Source organism: Cyrtonyx montezumae, unplaced genomic scaffold (genome assembly GCF_038088225.1).
Source record: "Cyrtonyx montezumae isolate F1298 unplaced genomic scaffold, pur_monq_1.0 scaffold_23, whole genome shotgun sequence".
In the NCBI taxonomy this organism is placed as follows: Eukaryota; Metazoa; Chordata; class Aves; order Galliformes; family Odontophoridae; genus Cyrtonyx; species Cyrtonyx montezumae.
The window spans coordinates 10,957,274-10,976,032 of record NW_027071970.1 but is presented as its reverse complement, the minus strand read 5'-3'; the positions used below and the strand labels follow the sequence as shown (position 1 = coordinate 10,976,032).

The following is an 18,759-nucleotide window of genomic DNA, read 5'->3' as shown; positions in this document are numbered from 1 at the left end:
GCCGGGCCCGGCGCTGCGGCCGTGTGAGGGCAGCCGTGCCCGGCGTTCCCCGCGGGTGCCGTTCCCGCCGCTCGGAAGGCGGTTTTCTGTGACTTCGGCCTCAGTGTGTCCCTTCTCCTTTTGGCTGAGGGGGCTGTGAGTTCTTGAGTGTTGGAACCAGCTAAAGTGTGTAACGCTGTGCTCCTCCTTTCCGCTTTCGTGAAGAAAACAATTATGCGTTCACGCTGAAAATCTGCTGTTAACAGCGTTAGAAATATTTTTAAACGGGTAATTGGTTCCTTGAGGGGCTGTCGGGATGGACAGCAGCAGCTTGGCGTCTGAGACGTCCTTTTTGCAGTTAGTTTTCCTTTTACAGATGTCTTGCTGCTCGCTCTTTTGTGATGAATTGTGATCTTTTAAAAACCTAAAGGCATTCTGACACTCCAGGCAATGTTCTGTGCAGTTTCCATGAGCTGTTTTCTTGTTTAGCCCTGTAATTGATTAAGTTGTGTCTTCTGAAGAAAGCAACGTTCCTTAACGAGTAGGTAACATCAAGAACTTAAAAGGAAGCTGAACATTCTCACTCGTCCTAGGTATGTTGCTGCTTACTTACAGTGCTTCTGCCCAGTGCCACTGTCATTCTTACAAAGTCTGTTAGACTTCAGTGCCAAGAAATTAGTTTGTGTTACACTACTTATGCGTATGTATGCATGTAGTTATATTTATCTGTTTTTTTTTTTTGCGATGTGGCCTTTAAGGAGACTGCTCTTTTTGTACAGTTTGGTGGCAAAAACAAGTACATTACAGTAGTTAAATAAGTAGGAGAACTGTTCTCCAGGTAGTGTCAAGGCATTAGATGGCACTGTGAGATGAATCTTAATGCTGTTTACTGCATTTCATTATGTGGTGTTAGAAGAAAGCTTCTGTATTCTGTTTTGTGTGCTTCACAGTGAGCTACAAAATACTTTGTTCAGAGTCGTACTCTGATTTTTAAGATAATAGGAACATACTAAAGTAACAGAATTTGCATTGGCCATACATTCCTCTGTCTGGTACTGCTGTGACAGCCGAATAGGGTGTATTTACAATAAAATGATGTAATAACCATTTCTATATCTGTTCTGTTCTTGCAGTGGAATTTTAGTGGACAACTCTAAAGTCGATGGGCCTCTGTTGCAGATTTTATTTATGAACAATGTAATTTCTAAGTAAGTACTTCAGCTTTTCAGTAATAAGGAATCCCAGTAAGAAGCCTGACATTAGTTTTTGTTTGGATATGTTTGACTAAAGGATATAGGTCATGTTTAATAACATACTCTTGTTAAGTTTGCAGAGAAGAAAGGGTAGGAATTAGAAAAATGACAAGAGCTCTCCTGTGTTCAGAAGCAATGTCTATGTGTATTGTAAACTGAAATGTGACTCCTTGGAACTCCTGAATAAAAGTTTCTTAAGTATTGTTGGTAAATATGGTGCATTGATTGCTCCCTGCTTCTGACTTGAGAGATGATTGCCCCTTGGGTAAATCCTGAAGTAATAAATGGCAGATGCTTCAAAAGACACTTTCTATATATTTAAGTCTTGCTCTTTTCTTCACCTTTTAATGCTGCTTTACTCTGTTGCAGGCAGTATCATCAAGAAATCGAAGATTTTGTTTTTAATTTAGTTCAGAAATATGAAGAGCAACAGAGAGATGAACAAGAAAAAACACACTTCAGTCTTAAGCCACAGGTAAAGTAGCTAAATTCTAGTTTCTTTTTTTTTCTTATAACTGCAAATTAGGTAGCTATCAAATAAATGTTATAAAACTGCTTATCTCAGGGGGGGGAAAAAAAGGCCCAGAGCAAAGAAAAGAGAGAAATAATGTGTGATATTTTGGACTGTAGAAATCACTGTTGTTAACATAGATATCTCTACCCTATTACTTAAGTAATATGTCAAGAAAAATTAGGACCTGTCCTCCATGTTCTGTGCTTTTTATGTACTTCAGTAATTTTGGAGCTCTTCTTTTTACTGCTCGCCATTTTTAATCATTGACTTGTGTTTTTACTTTTCATCTCAGCCTTCCAGTGTTCTTTTGGAAGAGGACTGTAAAACAGCAAGCTCCAATTCTGTTAAAAAAATTAAGGAAGCTTTTAGTGTAAGTTTTTGACAATGTACTCTTGAACGGTAGGTCTGACTCTTCATTCTACATATTTAATACACAATAGCATTAAAATAAAATCTGAAATTTCTTTTATCAATGTCATAGCGGTAAAGTTCAACGTATTTTGGCCTTATCAGAGGAAACAAAGTGCTGATTGGTAAAGGTGTGGGTGTGCATTATTAGTAAATATTTACAGAGTGGGTGAAACACCTGGAAGAATTCCAAGTGGTGTTAATTTCTAGAAACGCTACCGATAATCTGACCTAAATACTGACGCCTTTCTGACAATTTTCTGACTTTTTTTCTACAGGTTGTAGGAAGTGTTCTGTATTTTACCAATTTTTGTCTTGATAAACTGGGACAGCCTTTATTAAATGAGAATCCACAGCTGACAGAAGGATGGGAAATACCTAAGTATCCTGTTTACTAAAACAAGGGTCTTTAACTGTTTACCAGATCCAAAGAGTGCCAGTTTGAGCTCAAATTCAGTTCAGTAGGTTGTACATTTCTTTTGAAACCATACAAGTTGTTATAGATGAAAAGTTTCTGTAGAAAATTAATGGATTTTGTACTCAAAAGATAAAAGTGTTTGGCTATGATTGGCTGAGTGGTTTTGGGAAGAGTGAAGGCGGTTCTCCTGTAAATATATCTCATGAATGCAGGGTTTTCCTGGGCCAGTCTGCAGTTAGGTTTGGAAAGAAAGCTCATTCCAGATACAAGTAAGCAGTTTCCCTCTGTGAAATCTGTAATATAGGAGAAGAAAAGGGCTCAGCAAATTAAATGTTCTCTAAGATTATTTTTGCCAAATTTGGGATCTGGGGGAAAATCTTTTAACAAGATTTAAGTATGTGATATTCTTACTTTGCATCTTTTTTAAAGTTGGTTCAACACTGTGTACTAAAGCCAGTATTTAAAAGGTGAGATTGGGAAAAACCTTTGAAAAAACGTTTTTTAATATTGGAGTCTTTGATGACAAAAAGAAATTGGACAAGATATTTCTCTTTCTTTTTTTCCCCTCAAGTAATCCCGGCTCCCCAGTTTCCCAACATTACTTTGGCACCCGAAAGAGTCAGGAGAGAGAAACAGTCACAGTTCATTTCTGTACTATCTAGTTAACAATCTTGTCATAAAAGTAACTTCCTAGTGTTAAAAGATGACTTGTATCTGAAAGCGAATTGTGAATTGAAAAGCTATCTAATTTGGCTTCTCTTGTGGCTGCCTTTGAACTGTGTGTGCTCTGTGCTGTAATTTTACATTTGGAAAGCTGCCTGTTGTAATGTATTAAGTCAGACCTCTCCAAATGGTATTTGTACTATCTCCCAACCTCCAGATAAAGAAAGTGGATGTGCAACAGGGATTTCTCCTAAAATGCAAAGTTAAGCCTGGCTAAGGTTTTGTGTTTGCCAGCTTTGCCAGAGCCAAAGGTATTACTGATCAAAACTACCTCATATTTCTTTAGAGCTCCTGTAGACGTTGAGCATAAAATAGTAGTGAGTTAAATGGTGTATGAAATGCCATGGTTCTAAATGACTGAAGTACCAGTTAATGTGTCAAACTAGTATCTGACATCTGCATTTCTTTTTGAAAGCAACTATCAGATTCTGGAAACTGCTGTGCTTCTGAACTTTACCTCTTGAGTCTCTTCCATGCTGGTTCACCTGTGGCCCTCTTCTCTTCTCATACTTTTCTAGACAAACAGGCAGAACAGCTAATAAGTTTCAGTCAAAAAGCAAATAAGTGCTATGATGTGACCTGTCTGCACTTAGTTGAGAAGTGAGTTATGTGTTTGAAACTACCAAAATCTATTAATAAGATTGATATAAAGTACATCAGAATGAGTAGTGGGAAACTTCTGCCCATAAACAGGACGGCTCTAGTTTAAGCAAGTGTTTTCAAAGAACAGAATAGCTCATTGGATAGAAATTGGGTAGTAAAAGACAAGATGAGCCTGCCTTAGTAAATATAGTGGATGTAGTTTTAGTTTATACTTCGGACTTCACATTAAGCACCATCTGTAACTTATCTGTAACAGAAGAATCAGAATTCTTTGCAAAGCCCTAGTAGGTGTTCATCGATATTTTAAACAAAATTGAACTTTTGCTTCATCCAGTGGCAGTTCCTTATTGAAATCTAAAGATATCAGCAAGTTTTCAGCCAGATTCTCTCCCTAGATGGACAAGAAATACAAGTAAAACCAAAAAGGTTTGTATTACTCTTAAATATAAAGTTTTGAGCTGCGAAGTTCAGATGTGTATACTGTGATTATTCCCATATATATACTAAACTCTTGAATGTACTTGAGTGCTGAGTTGGAGTAAAGCAACCTCTGCAGTCAGTGGGTTTCTGTGGTTTGCTGAATTTGTTTCGGAAGGGCCTATAACCAATGTGCAAAAGCTTTCTGAAGTTGCTTATGCTCTTATTTTTCTGTGGCTTCTTTTTAGCAATTGCTTTGTCATCCTTTGCACTGATGTACTGTTATCATTCTTACTGTCTTCTGGAACGATTTCTGTATGACTTTATTATTAATAAAGACAGGCTGATCTTAGGAGTTGATGGTATAGCTTTTATGGAAGGTTGAGAGGTAAAGTGAGTTGACACTTGAAAGTTCATGTGGGTTTCATGCTATCTGAAATCATGTAATGAAAACCATCTCAGCTTTTATCAGGAATTATAAAGTGAAGGGAAATAATAAGTTATGTTTTGATTAGAAGTATTACCATCTGAAGGGAAAGACAGATTGAATGGTCATTCTCACTGCATGGGGTGGTGATAAAGTACTTGAATCATTGCAGATGTTTGAATTTAGATACTAAGACAGTGGTGAAGAAAAATAACATGCTTCATTTTATCTAATTAGAGAATTCAGCAGATTGGATTTAGAGCAGGGTGGGCAGGTGTCATCTTGGACACTCATTCTTGTGTCATCCTTTTGTCTCTGCATGTTTCCTGTCCTAATCTGATAAATGTTCAGAAAACCGTGTCCTGTTAGAGATTGGGAGTTTTCCTCCTATAACATTGAAAATGTGTGCCCTGATAGGAATTTACAAGGAAAATTAAATTTGAAGGCAGTTGCAGTTCTGTGTACAGTCTGCACGGATCCTTCATACTCTGGACCAGGACTTTCCAAAGAAGTTGTTGTGGTTCTCCTACTTGTTTCTATAATGCTGTTTCTTGGTATTGTAAGAGCTGACAGAGCTTTGATACTGGAGTATGTTGCCCAGGGAAGTTAGACAGTCTTCTTCCTTGGAGATTTTCAAGACCCTACTGCATAAAGCCTTAAACATCCTGGTCTGATCTCATAGCTCATCTAGCTCTGAGTAAGGAGCTGCATTGTAGACATCCAGAGGTCCAACCTGAATTATTCCGTTACTATTTTATTTCCTTTTGTGCATATATATTTCTACTATACAGGTTATAAAAGCTCCCTTTCTTCCTTGAAGTATTGCTTTTCTGCTGTAACATTAGGGATTTTATTTTGTTTTCCTCTCCACGTGCTGTCATGTGTTTTTTTATTTATTATAATGCTATGTCTGTTTTTTGTTAGTTTTAGTATCCTATGTAGGAACATGAAACAAAATTCTGTTGCTCACTTTTGAGGATTAATATTGAACAGTCAACTTAAGAAAAGCAGAAGAAAACAGTAGGCAGTGCTTATGTGGTTTTTAAGTCTAAAAAAAATCTTAGGTTTAAAATAATTAGGTGCACTTAATGTTGCAAAGTGATTTTCAGCTTTAATGTATATTTTTTTCTTCTGCATTTTTTAAGCAGGCCAAAACCGCACTGTTTCAATTGTGGCTCTGAAGAGCATCAAATGAAGGACTGCCCAAAGGTAAACTCAACATCAGTACTTAAGAGACTGCCTCTCCAAGAAATGTTTCAGTGGATCTACACTGATGCACTGGTCAGGATGTAGAGTTATTCATCTCTTTTGATGAAGTCATACTGCTTATACATGCAAGATCTAACTCTAAATCAGCATGTAAATTATTTTCATAGTAAAATGGTTTGAATGTCTCCTTTGTTCAAACTCCAGAGTGTCCCTAGATGTGTCTCCTGTTTGCCACTAGATAACATGCAAATACTCTTTGTTTTTTCAATATGTAGCATCCATTACAACTGTAGTTATTCCTCAGCCACGCAAAAAAAAAGCTTGCTTACAGGGAATACCAGTTTTACATTTGGTGAAGACATGCATGAACTGTAAGTTGTCCAAACTTAAACTTCCCAATTGTATTATCTTCAAGCCACGAAATGCAGCTCGTATAAGTGAGAAGAGAAAGGAATTTATGGAAGCTTGTGGTGAAGCAAGCAATCAGAATTTTCAGCAGCGTTATCATGCAGAGGAAGTAGAAGAGAGGTTTGGAAAATTTAAACCAGGAGTAATTAGGTATCTCTTTTACTTTCATTAGCTGTTGCAATGTATTTCTGGAATGACTTTTCTGTCTTTGGAATGCCAGGTGTTGTTATCCAGAATCTTATAAATCCATCTGCTACTCTTAATTATGCTTGAATGTGATTGCCAAATTTCAATAAACTACACATTTTTTTGAACCACATCTCTCTGCCTCTCCCTGTGACCTTTCCCTTAATGCAGCGAGAACAGTGTTACTCTGTCACTTTTCAGATTCCTCTCACAGTGAGAATGGCAAATACATTATGTTCCTGATAAACTAAAATGCATGCAGGAATCTGAAAATATTGAGCGTGGAGTAGCACTTGCTGTCTTTTTCTCTCTATTCCAAATACATATTTTTAAATTGTAATATGGTGATAGCAGTCTCTGCAGAAATGATCAGTAAATTTTGTATTTTTTTTAAGTTCTACCTTTCCTGTCCTGATAGCTACAGTTGAGGCCAAGAACCAGAAGTAACAAATCATGGAGTGAGTTGTTCTCAGAGTAGAATTGCTTCTCACAGAATGTCTAACCATATGTATGTTTGTGTGAAGAAATATGTGCTACAAGTTTTTTTTAATGTCAGAGTTGCTTTTGCCTTAAATTTGTTATTTCTGGGATTGATTAGCAACGTGTTTGAGCTAAATTATTTTAACTTGATCATTTAAAATGCAGCAGTGTTTTAATGACTTCCTTTTAGAAAAACTCAGTTATGGTCTTCTTGTTTTCTTAACTCAGTGGGGAACTTCAAGATGCTCTTGGTGTCACAGCTAAGAGTCTCCCTCCGTTCATATATCGCATGCGTCAGCTTGGTTATCCTCCAGGTTGGCTCAAAGAGGCTGAAATGGAGCACTCAGGACTTGCACTTTATGATGGTAAGGGTTATGTATATGTTAGATCTGGTCATTGTTGTTAACCATTGATCAGTATTTATATTCCAAAAACCAAAACTATGTTTGTGATCCTGTGGATTTAGTTAGTAACCTTAATTAGCATTGGTAACAATTACGTTTTTTATTTATAGATGATAATGAAAGAGAAGATGAAGGATATCTTCAACCAAGACATGTAACTTACGATGTCTCTAAATTGATTAACTATCCAGGCTTTAATATCTCCACTCCGAGTGGGATCCCAGATGTAAGTGGCTGTCTCTGCTTTCTGAGCAGCCTGTTATGTAACACTTATTGCTGTTAGCCAAGTCTAATGTTCTGCATATGCGATGTTCAGCCTTATTTTTCTCTTTTTTTTTTCTTTTTTATTGTAGGAATGGCAGCTGTTTGGTTCCATCCCCATGCAGCCATCTCAGCAGAAGGATGTTTTTGCTCACTACCTTTCTAATTTTCATGCGGTGAATATATCTCAGTTTTACTCTCAAAAAGGAAAAGTTGTCATGTTTATGTATTTAGACTATTTCAGTGCCACTGCCAGTTGTGAAGTCCTCATACGTTTACTAGTTTGACAGTGCAGTTAACTGTACTGATCTTTTCAATCTAGTGAACCAGTGAGGTAGTCTGTAACTTGGCTTACCTGTTCTAACAGAAAAGTTTCATGTTTAGAATAAAGGTAGTTATAAACTCCTACAGCCTAAAACCAATCTTGTTTTCAGACTTCCTTAATAAGTAAAAAACCTACTTGCTGTAGGTGTGATTTACAGCAATCTTAATACAGTGACTTGAGAAGACACCGTCCTTTATCATTCTCAGATCTTCTCTCTCTCTCATGTAGGACTGTCCACTGTGGGACACTTCCATTTAAGAATGGAAGATAGATATTCTGCACTGAGTCCACACTGTTTAATAATGCTCCTTTGCCACTTTGACCTAAACAAACTACAGTTCTGTTCGGTTACATTAACAGACGTTAATGTCTAAGTGTACAAACTCAGTCACCAACTAACTGTATAACTACAAAATTGTTTGAAGTACATTCCTAAACCTGGAAATATTACATTACATAACGTAATTCTAATTTATTTTCTTTTCCTGGATAACTTCATTTCAGCCAAGATCAAAATCTAGCAATAAGAGGACTGCATCACAGTCAGGCTCTCATCATTCAAAACGACCAAAAGACAACTTGGAGGTATCAGTAGCTGACATGGACATAGATTCTGGTATAGTCATTCTGCTTTTTAATTTTTTTCCCTAATTTAAATTTCTATTTCCTAAGTAAGTTCTCTGGATTGAAATGTTAGTGTAGGCGAAGAGAAACCAGTGCTTTAGTATTTGTTATGGTAATCCTTAAGGTAAGGAAGAGGTTTCAGATGTGCTCAAAGCAATTGGAATGCTGGCTTACACATTCCAGTCTCTTTGCTGAAGGTGTATCCTAGAGAAAATTCTGTTGTAAAGACCTCAAAATCCTAAAATACTTGGATTAAAAACTTCAGGATGTTACAAACTCGCAACTTCTTTAAAAAATGAGTCAAACTATAGGAGGTCTTGGTGTCATTTTAATGTTAGAATAGATGGAGAAGCTTGTATCTTTGCTTTTGGGTTTCTTATAAGAGAGAGTACCTAAGTTTGTCTAAGTCTGGAAGAAAAGTCTGTTCAGTACATTCAAGAGATTTGTTTGTTTCGTAGTTTTTTTTCATGAAATGGCCAGGAGAGTTAAAATCCCCAGACAGGTAGTTGAACCTTTAAAGAAAGCTTGTTCTATCTCAGCTGAAAACCAGGAATGAGAAGACTTACGTCTGATAGTTCATCTCCTAAAGCGTTGGCACTGAGTGTAGTCCTAGTCAGACTTCAGATTCTAGTAGACGCCTGTTATCTGTTTCTAGATGTGGAAGTGTCACAAAGATCTCAAACAGATCACAGTTTTCAGTTCCAACCTCCTCTGCCACCTGGACCTCCAGTGATTTCAACTCCTCCTCCTTTACCACAAGGCACGCCTCCGCTTACTCCACGAAGTCTTACACCAACTCAGCCTTCAACACCTACCCATCCTCCTCTTCCTAACACTGTTTCATCATTGAATCCTTCCGGTGATGTTCCTCAGGCTAAAATAGTGGACTCAACCATGGATGAGGATACCCTCACCTTGGAAGAATTAGAGGAACAGCAGCGATTAATTTGGGCAGCGTTAGAGCATGCAGAAAGCACCAACAGCGACTCTGATATCCCTGTTGATACACCTTTAACTGGAAATTCTGTTACATCATCACCATCCAGGAACGAAGTAGATCTTGTTGCAGAAGTAAGATCGTCTGATAAAATGGTAACACTGGAAGCTAGGTTTTCCAGTATCAGCGAACAGGTACCAGAAAATGAACATTCTTTAACTAGTCCTAATCCAGATAACAGTTCCGTTAATTTAAAGGGAAATCCTGATAATTCAGATTCTGAAGGCCTGCTCGATAACACCGTGCCTGCTCCCAACCATGAAGTTAACAATGGAGAAAGTACAGTTGATAGTAAAGTGACAAGCACTGACTCATCTGCAAAGAACTCAAATCCTGTTCCTGACATGAGCAGATTTGCTGTAGGTATAGCTCCATTTGAATTTGAAAACATGACAGAATCAACAGGCACTTACCTTCGAATAAGAAGTGTGCTAAAGAATTCCCCAAGAAACCAGCAAAAGAAAAAGACTTGACTTTTTACTTGTGTTCGATTGTTTGATCGAATGTTCAAATTCCTGCGCCCTTCTCTCTCCTTCAGTTTCACAAACTCATAGAACCTTCCTCATCCTTTTGTAGGAGGGCCAAAATCTCTAAAGCTCTGCCCCTGTTTTTCCTCAAAACTGAAGTCAATGCAGGGCTTCCATCTTGAACAGAACCAATCCAGCCAGAAGATACAGAAGAATTTTCCCAGTTTGCACCCTTCCACTAAAGAGTAACAGGACTGTTGATTTGCATTGGCAAGTAAATTGTTCTTAGCTCTAAAAAGAGAGACTTACCTTATTGTTTATTACTTTGGCCAGGAGTTGCATTATCCTTGGATTTCAGGTGGATTGGTGATTTTTTTTTTGTACAATAATGGATACTTTATAGATTTTGCTAATTATCCTGTAGATAAGTTTAATATATTCAGAATGTTTTTTAAAAGATCTAAAATTAAGATTTCCCACATCAGAGTCTCAGAAATTGGATGAAAATAATTGGGGATTACCAGCATTATCTTCACCACATCAAGTATTTTTATAAACTTTTATTTATGTGGGTCAGTTTTAATTACCACTGTATCTTTTGTAACATCCTTCTTCATGTAAACTTGCTGTACATGCATGTTCATTTTTATGTACAGAGGTTTAATAAATGATTTTTTATAAATTTTTTGTTTTAATTGGAGTCCTAACCCATTAGTCTGCTGTTTTGTTGAAATTAGCTGCTGAAGATAATTAGGAAAAACAAGCTGCTTAAAATGAAGGTGAACTGAGTTATTATTCTAGGAAAGGTCATAACTATTGGGTTCATTTTTTATAATCAAGATGTTAAAATTACTTCAGCTACTTAAATAGAACCTGTCCATGACACTCACTTTTCATTATCTAAACTGCTCATTTTTGAAAGGACAGAGCTTGGAGGTGTTACAGTTCTGCTAACTAACTGTTCTAACATTTTTTCCCCTCCTTTCACCTCTCTTCAAAGCAACTGATAGGTGGAATGACTACACATTTGTGCTGCCTACAGAGGGAGCACTAGTTTGGTTTAACAGTGTTCTTTAAAGCTGGTACTGCATTTGTTTGTCCTTAAATGCAGGAAAGAAGTATTTCTAGCCACGTGAGATGCACAGTAAAATATTTTCAAGTATCAAAGAAGACTTATGAGGTAAGGATGTCTAAGGTTGTGTTTGATAACTACGAGACTGAACCTGTTCTTTAAAAACTTCAGCTTTACAGATTGTAGATATTTCCCAAGGATTCTTATGATGTGTAGAATTAGTGTACTCTGCATTTCAGTGCTTAAGAAAACCATAGGCTTTTTTCAGATCAAGTGTTTGGTTTTTTTCCTCTTATTGCTCTGAACTTTATAGGAATAGAAAACCAAAGTGTCTTTACATGTGAATGTTTTGACTTCAGAGAGGCTGGAGAGGCTCTGTTTGCAGCATGGATGGCGTCAGTGTATCTGTTCACATGTGGAGCATGTCCAAGTAAACGTTCATCACATGAACTAAAATGATAGGCTTTTTTTAGCTGGTGTTTTCTAGGGAAAAGTAAGAGTACTGCTTTCTAGGCCAAGAACAGTGAACAAAATATATACTTCCAGCTTCTGTGCACTTGACAAAGAAAGCTCCAATGGGAATCACTTAGAGATTTTGTGCTTCCTCCACGCTTCTTCCTCCCATGAATTTGAAAGCTAGTCATCGCCATTTACCATTACCCAAGCTGTGCAGTGCATCATTCACATGTGAATGATGGTGTGATGTAATGATTTCAAGTGTATACACCTTTTGGGTGTGTTGAGGTGCTCATGTCTTAAACATGCAGTTGTCTCTCCACGCCTTAGAAGATCTTTTTTTTTTTAATAGCCCTTATGAAATGTTCCTCCTTTAGTATGGCATACAGACTTTATTGTCATACTTATATGCTTATGCTTTGCTTGCAGACACAGTATTAAAATCATCTTTATGTTATATACTTAATATTCTCTAGTGCTATAATTAGCTCTACATGTTCACAATAAATTCATAATAAATTGGCCTTCCACTTAGCTGATTGGAATAGATAAGTCTTAGATGTTTATACAGATTATCAGACTTAATAAAATAGTTGTTAACCTATTGCTTAAATGTTGAAGAAAGGGGGAGTACGGATAAAGACATTTCAGCAATCATGCTTTAAATACTTTAAGCACTAGCTTAAATGTGTTAAATTCTTAATTTTGTAAAGCTTGGAGCTTCGCTTTGGAGACTCTTGTAGTTGTTGGACAAAAACTACTTTGGAGATAGAGGTCTTTTTCAGTTCTGGGAGGTTTTACCTCCAGGTATCCAAAGCAAATGTTTTTGGGAGGTTTGAGCCAGGGATGGACTGTGTTTGGGGCCACGTACTTCCATCCATTAGAATTTCTGTGCCAAGTAACTGGGCTGACTGGTTGTTCAAGTCAGCAAATGTTTTTGTTCACATGTAGCCTGATACAACTGGAAATAACAGGGACAGCATATACACTTTTAGTTCCTATAGTGGGGAATTGGGATTGTTCCCACTTATTTTAGTTCTTGTCTGTTTGTTTAGATTTGTTGTGTGTGGTTTGGTTTTTTTGTTTTTTTTTTTTTAATGATTGAAAACCATTAGGCTTTTGCAAGCTCTGTTTGGAATTATCTTCTCTATTGCTTTGTGCCTTTCTTTTTCTAATCCAAACTAGTGATAGCAGGTGCCTAGACTCTCTTCTGTTAGTCCTGGTATTTGTTATCCTTGTCTCTTGCATACGTTTAAAGTGGTAAGTCATTTGATACCAATGCTCCTTCTTTTCTGATTAGATCAATACAATTGATAAATACGTGGTAGGAAAGTTTTCTTATGTAGTCAGCATCTGTGTGATGAGTTAGTTGGTCATTGATAGACAAAAGCAGACAGTGAAATAGTATGCTAGCTGGGAACTACTGAAATGCTGAGCAGGGAGCTGCATAGAGCTGGTGAATGGAGAGGTTTTGGTTAGCAGGCTTTGACTGGCATTTGGGCTGTCTGTGTCTTGGTGTTTAGAGACTATCCCTTAATCCTGTTACGATTTAGAGGATGAACTGTTGCTGACCTAGGCCACCTGCATCATATATTGAGAACTTTTCTTCCATTTTTTCCTTTTCTATCCAACTTCAGAGATCTCTGTCGATATTTACTTCTGTTTCAAATCTGAGGCTGCCAAAATCTAAACCCTTTCTCTGTAATAACATGTATAACCCATATATTAAAATAAAAGCTTTTAGCTTGAAAATTTCTTTACTAACCTGGTAAAGCAAAACGTGGTTGGAAATAGAGGACCCTTACTATTTTACTTCCTTTGCCTTTCAAATTGTAGAACTTACTTTAAGGGGAAAAAAAAGGAACTTTTATAAGAGAATTTTTGAAATGCTTGTGTTTGGTCTCAGAAAAATGGACATCCTGTAGCAGGATCTATGTAGTTTCTCTTTTTAACTCGCATAGTCACTGTTCTTAAACAAAAGTGACAGTACAAAATACTGGGTACCCATGGATCCCTTTAAAATCCTCCTTCCTGGGGATGTTGTTGTTAGAATGGATGATGCTCTGAGAAAATCAAGCAGAACCAATGCATAAAACCCCTACTGTATCTACCTCTGCTGGAAGACATGCAGTTATCCCCATGATTTCTCTCATTATAAGGAATGAGCTCATCTTGGTATCATCTCATCATAGTATTCATCCATGCTTTCACTGTTCTTATCAAGTACTGTACGCTGTCTTTGCACTAGAGATACTTGCATTTACTGGATTCCTTTTATCTGTCAGATATAACTATTCAAATGACTGCAGTCAGATCACACTACAAGATCTGAGAGAAGCTGACTAGCAAAAGCATTTCTGGAACTTCTAAGTCAGGTTCCCATGGTGATTGGTGTGGCGTAGCAGCCTAGATTAGTGCTTACTAAAATGAATAATAAAATCTGTAATGGGGTGGGTATAGTGTGAGCAGTCACCATTCAGATTTTCCCATGGATTCCTGCTGGCATGATGTTCACGTTTGCTCACAGGATTAGGAACAGCAAAAGGATTCAGAAAGGCTGATGTACATTTAAAAAAAAAAAAGTTGCAAAATGTTGTGGCCATCAGTCAGGTGATTAGCATCTTAAAGAGGTTTACATTTCTAACTTACATGTTTATAATCTAATTCACAGTGTTTTAAACATCTTTAAAAGTACAGTGGCTGAGAATCTAGAAGATAACTGAAAGACATGGTAGGTGCTACGAAAAATTACTTTGTGATCTCAGACAGTCAGGATAGCTGAAAGAGAACTAAGGAAGGAGAAGCACGAGTATCTTTGTTTTCAAAAGCATTTGTAATTGCTGTGGAAGTCTGTAATACCTTGTTTTGTGCCACAGTTGTATTGCTTCTGGTAAGTAAATGGCACTGAAGCTTGCTGCTCTTCTTAAGAGTACACTGTAGCTCTGACAGTCATATTTAAAGTGGTGGGAGAGGACCAATCTTTAGTCCTTGAAGAAGGTTACAAACAGGATGGATTTAATAACATGGTAATTAATGTGTAAGGGACAAGTGACACTTCCTAAAGTCTACTTAACTACTAGCAGCAGAGTCATAAGGTTTTTTTTTTGCAACTTAATATTTAGCTGTCATCCTGTGAGTGAACAGAAGCTGATTTGCCCTTTGTTTAGAAGCTCAGCTCTCTCAGTAGGGATAAAACTTTCTGCTTTGCTTCAGCTGTTGTTGTGTTATGTGTTTTGTCTGATGTAAGTGGTAGAATTATTCACACAGTATCTTCTTAAAGAAGATTTAATTTAAGAATTAAGTTAAATTTAACAGAATATGCTTTCTCAAGTTATCTGTGAAATGAAACATTAAGTTTCAAACATTCAAACATAGTCAAGGTGACTTTTACTGTTGTCAGATTAAGTACCTGGGATAAACAGCATGGAGAAAGGATTCTCAAAATACTGTTTTCTGTTTTTCTACCAAACATGGGTGAAACGATAATGGAAAATGGGATCTAAATTTGTCTTGTGTGGAACACCAACAAAGAACATAGGTTTGTGTGGCTTTTTTGTGACTGCTGACCTAGGAAAGGGAAATGGTGCTGAAGTGTGGGACAGAAAAAAAACATTAACTGAGTTTCAGTATGGGAATTACCAAATGTACGTGCTGAAAAGATCAGTCAGAGGAAGATCCTATACTCAAAATATTTATACTTGAGTTGGTATGTCCCATTGAGTATACAAATGGAACTTAGCAGTCAGGATATCCCTCAAAGCAGCCCTAAAGAATAACATAGCTATACTGAAAGCTTTCATACTTTGGAACCTTTCACAAAGCTGGAAAAGGCAAATCCAACTTCAGCTGATGATCCCACGTTATTAAGGAAAATAATTTTAATTCTGAAGTAGACTCTTTACTTGTGGATAGGATACTGGTAGTTACGTCAGCACGCTAAATTTACCTGAAGCATCCAGCTCTTCCTCTATTCATAGAGATGTGTGTTAACCAATGGTCTGAAGTCATGCTGCTCAGAAGAGAGCCACTAGTGCTGGAGTGGAAGACATTCTGGATTTCATGTTTAGTCATTTCTAGTAATGAGAACTACAGAAGCAGCATCAGTCTTTTAAAATGATTGCTACAAGTTGGATGTATGAGATGCATTAGTTGTTACCACAGTCTGCGTGTATCTTCATCCACGTGTACACTCGTACATAGAAATGAAGTCACCCATTTCTAATCAGGGTAAATCCATTTAAATTTAAGTTGCAATTGTTCTGAAGCTGCTTTTTCTTGGCTGGAAGGTTGAGACTGCTTCATCCTGCGTGCTGACTTTGAACCTATGGTATGTTTGCTTTATAGGGAGAAGCTCCTGGTGTATGCAGCTTCATTCTGAGGTCCTGCTTTAGAAACGGGACGTTCCATCTTTGATAGTAAATTGACTTCTGGTTGCTGTGCTTTGTACTAAATGTCGTACTAGGCAGCTGTGTAGTACAGCTTAACAAAAAGCACTGTGCATTGCACTGCACTGCGCTCCTGAGATCTACTTACCTGGGATTAAATTCTCTGAAGCATAAACCAAATTAACAAAGGATGGTGGAAAACGTTAGATAACACAGGAAGCTCCAGTGTGTGATACTGGAACCCGAGTGCAAAGGTTCTCAGCTGTGGTTGAGTGCTTGAGAAGCCGACAGGTATTTTGGGCAAAGGTTCTGTAAAGTTATTAAAGAGGAATAAAGGGGTTTTTAACCTAATGACATTGTGTCAGGGGTTTATTCCCATAGCTGGGGGGTGCGGGGTCTGTTCCTGGTTGTAAACAATACACTGTGGGCACTGTGCTTCTAAATACTATCTCATATTTGAATATTTGAGCTTTTTGTTCAGCAGGACTTTTAACAAATTTGGCAGAGAGGAAGAAGAGTGGCTGGGTTGCAGGACTTTGAGTATCAGTTTCAACATCTAATGGCCACCGTAAGAGCTTGCACTTCCCATTTAGGAAGTGAAATACAACCATTGCTAAATGCTGTCTGGTTGAAAGCCTTTATTCTGGGCTCTGTGTCACACCGTTCAGAGCTTTACCATGCTGGATGAATGCCAGAGAATGATGCCACGTTGAATCACAAACTGCAATTGGGCTCCAGTGCTGGAATTGCTTTCTCATCACCCTTTTGTTTGAACAGGATCGCACACGAACCAAACGTAAGGGCCTGGAACAGGTTTGCTTTGTGATGAATTCAGCAGAGCCAACTCTGTGCGTTAAGAGCAGGGAAGTGGAGCAGAGCTCTTTAATTCAGCCTTGAAAACTGCTATTCAATCGTTGTCGATGGGGTGGAGCCGCTGTTACAGCCATTTCTGCATCACCAGCGGGAGAATGGTGTTCCACACGTACAGTGCCAATTCAGAGGGACAGAGAGAAGGAATGATAACGCTTCTGGGCCTGAGGACAAAAGGAAAATGGAGAAAAGCAGCACACGGTGAAGTTACTCGTCCGTAGGGCGGCCGTGTGAAGCTGAGGGATCGTGTCTCCTCTCCCCACCCTTTTTCCTCCCCTCGTCCATTCACTCGCTGACCCAAGGGAAGGGCACTGCCCCGGGGCGAACAAAGCGGGGGGGGGGGGGGGGGGGGAGACAAAGGCAGCGGGAGCAGAGGACGGGAACCGAAGAGAGGAGGGGAAAAAAGCAGCGCCGGAGCTCGGCAGGGGGAGCGGTTCCCGCTGCTGCAGTCCCCGCCTCGCGGAGCCTCGGGCCCGGCAGACGTGGTCCGCGCGCCCCGCCCCGCCGCGCTGAGCCGGGAGCGGCGCCGCAGAGGGGCGGCGGGAGGCGGCGGAGGGGAAGCGGAGGCGGCGGAGCGCGGGCAGCGGTGAGGCCGCCGTTGGGGCCCGCGCGTGGAGGGCGGCGGCCCCTGAGGGAATGGGGCAGGGGAGGGGGGGGTGCGCCTCGGGGCCTCCGCTTCGGGCGCGCGGTGCTCTGAGGGAGGAGGAGGAGGAGGAGGAGGAGGAGGAGGAGGGGGCTGCGAGGGGACGGCGTGAGGCGGCCATGGGCTGCGGCTGCCGCGAGCCCCGTCCGCACGTGCCCGGCGCTGCCCTGGCAGGGCCGCGGGCGGCAGCAGCCGGTTCTGCCGGTTCCCGGGCTGTGTGCCGGGGCTTGCCGGGCTCGCCCCGCTCCTCCGCAGCCCGCGAGGGGCACTCGGGCTCCCGCCTCTGTGGGTGGGGGTGGGGAGGGGTTGTGTGGCCGTGCCTTTCCCGCTGTGTCACTGCTGCGTCTCACCTGCCCTGTGCCTGCCGCGTTCCTGCTAACGTCCTGGCCTTAAAAAGAAAAGAAACAAAACATTAAAAGCCAAAAAATCTCTGTGAATACCTCTTCCGAAATAGCACGAGGCGGAATATTTAGTCTGAGATTGTGTCATGCTTAAAAATACGACTGAAAAGTGAAGCACCCCCCCCCCCCCCCCCCCTCAGCGCAGGCAGAACGGAGGCAGTGCCGCGTTGGGAGTTGGAAGTTCAGGAGCTGTTTCCACATCGCCGGGCTGAACGGCGCCCGGCGTGGGGGAGAGGAAAGGAGCGAGGAGAAGGGAAAGACCTCTGTGCGTCCTGCTGCGTGAGAACGGTTGGAGGCACAGAGGACCGCGAGTGTCTGTGGGAGCCGTGTTCTGGGGCCTGTGGCAGTGCACCTGCCGCCGTGCGTGACGCCAGGGCACAAGGAGCGCAGGGGAGGAGAGGCATGCTGCTTTTTTTCCCCCTTTTGCTGCATAGTGTCTCATTCTGCAGAACGCGGGGCTGTTCAGGTACCCACAGGAGTTCTTCTTTCTAGTGGAGGGAGAACAGCTGTCTTGTGTCAGCGTCGCAGAGGTGTCCTATGGGAAATAATCTCTTTCCTCACGTGGAAATACTGTTAGAGCTGTGTCTGTATGCTGGTTACCGAGGTTTTCCTGAGCTCCTGCGTATTTCCTATCTGTTATCATCTTCTGAACGTGAGTACCCAGGGCAGCTTTTATTTACTTAGCTTGGATAATTCCCTCAGTGTTCCTCCCTTTGTTCTTTGAGCCCTGCTGAAGTTGTTTTGGAGGAGTGACTGTGAATATTTCAAAACAGAGTTTCTCCCTCATGAAACAGCGATCTGTCTTGCCAGTATAGTTTTTCAGAAATGC

The 18,759-nt window shown here is 39.9% G+C and overlaps 1 protein-coding gene across 3 annotated transcripts; it reads left to right on the top strand.

Moving 5' to 3' along the window:
- Window positions 1-147: 147 nt before the first annotated feature.
- Window positions 148-10,786, top strand: ZCCHC8 (zinc finger CCHC-type containing 8). Of its 3 annotated transcripts, none has more exons than XM_065739223.1 (13): window positions 148-572; window positions 1,113-1,187; window positions 1,602-1,707; window positions 2,039-2,116; window positions 2,433-2,536; window positions 4,259-4,324; window positions 5,888-5,951; window positions 6,367-6,509; window positions 7,254-7,390; window positions 7,540-7,655; window positions 7,783-7,866; window positions 8,520-8,631; window positions 9,295-10,786. In XM_065739223.1, exons 2-13 carry the CDS (start codon window positions 1,168-1,170, stop codon window positions 10,107-10,109), a joined length of 1,845 nt encoding a protein of 614 aa, XP_065595295.1. In that variant the 5' UTR covers window positions 148-572; window positions 1,113-1,167; the 3' UTR covers window positions 10,110-10,786. The 3 variants fall into 3 exon arrangements, with proteins under 3 accessions (XP_065595295.1, XP_065595296.1, XP_065595294.1); XM_065739224.1 differs by having other exon boundaries at window positions 530-572; window positions 5,891-5,951; XM_065739222.1 differs by lacking the exon at window positions 148-572 and having other exon boundaries at window positions 819-1,187.
- The last annotated feature ends 7,973 nt before the right edge of the window (window positions 10,787-18,759 follow it).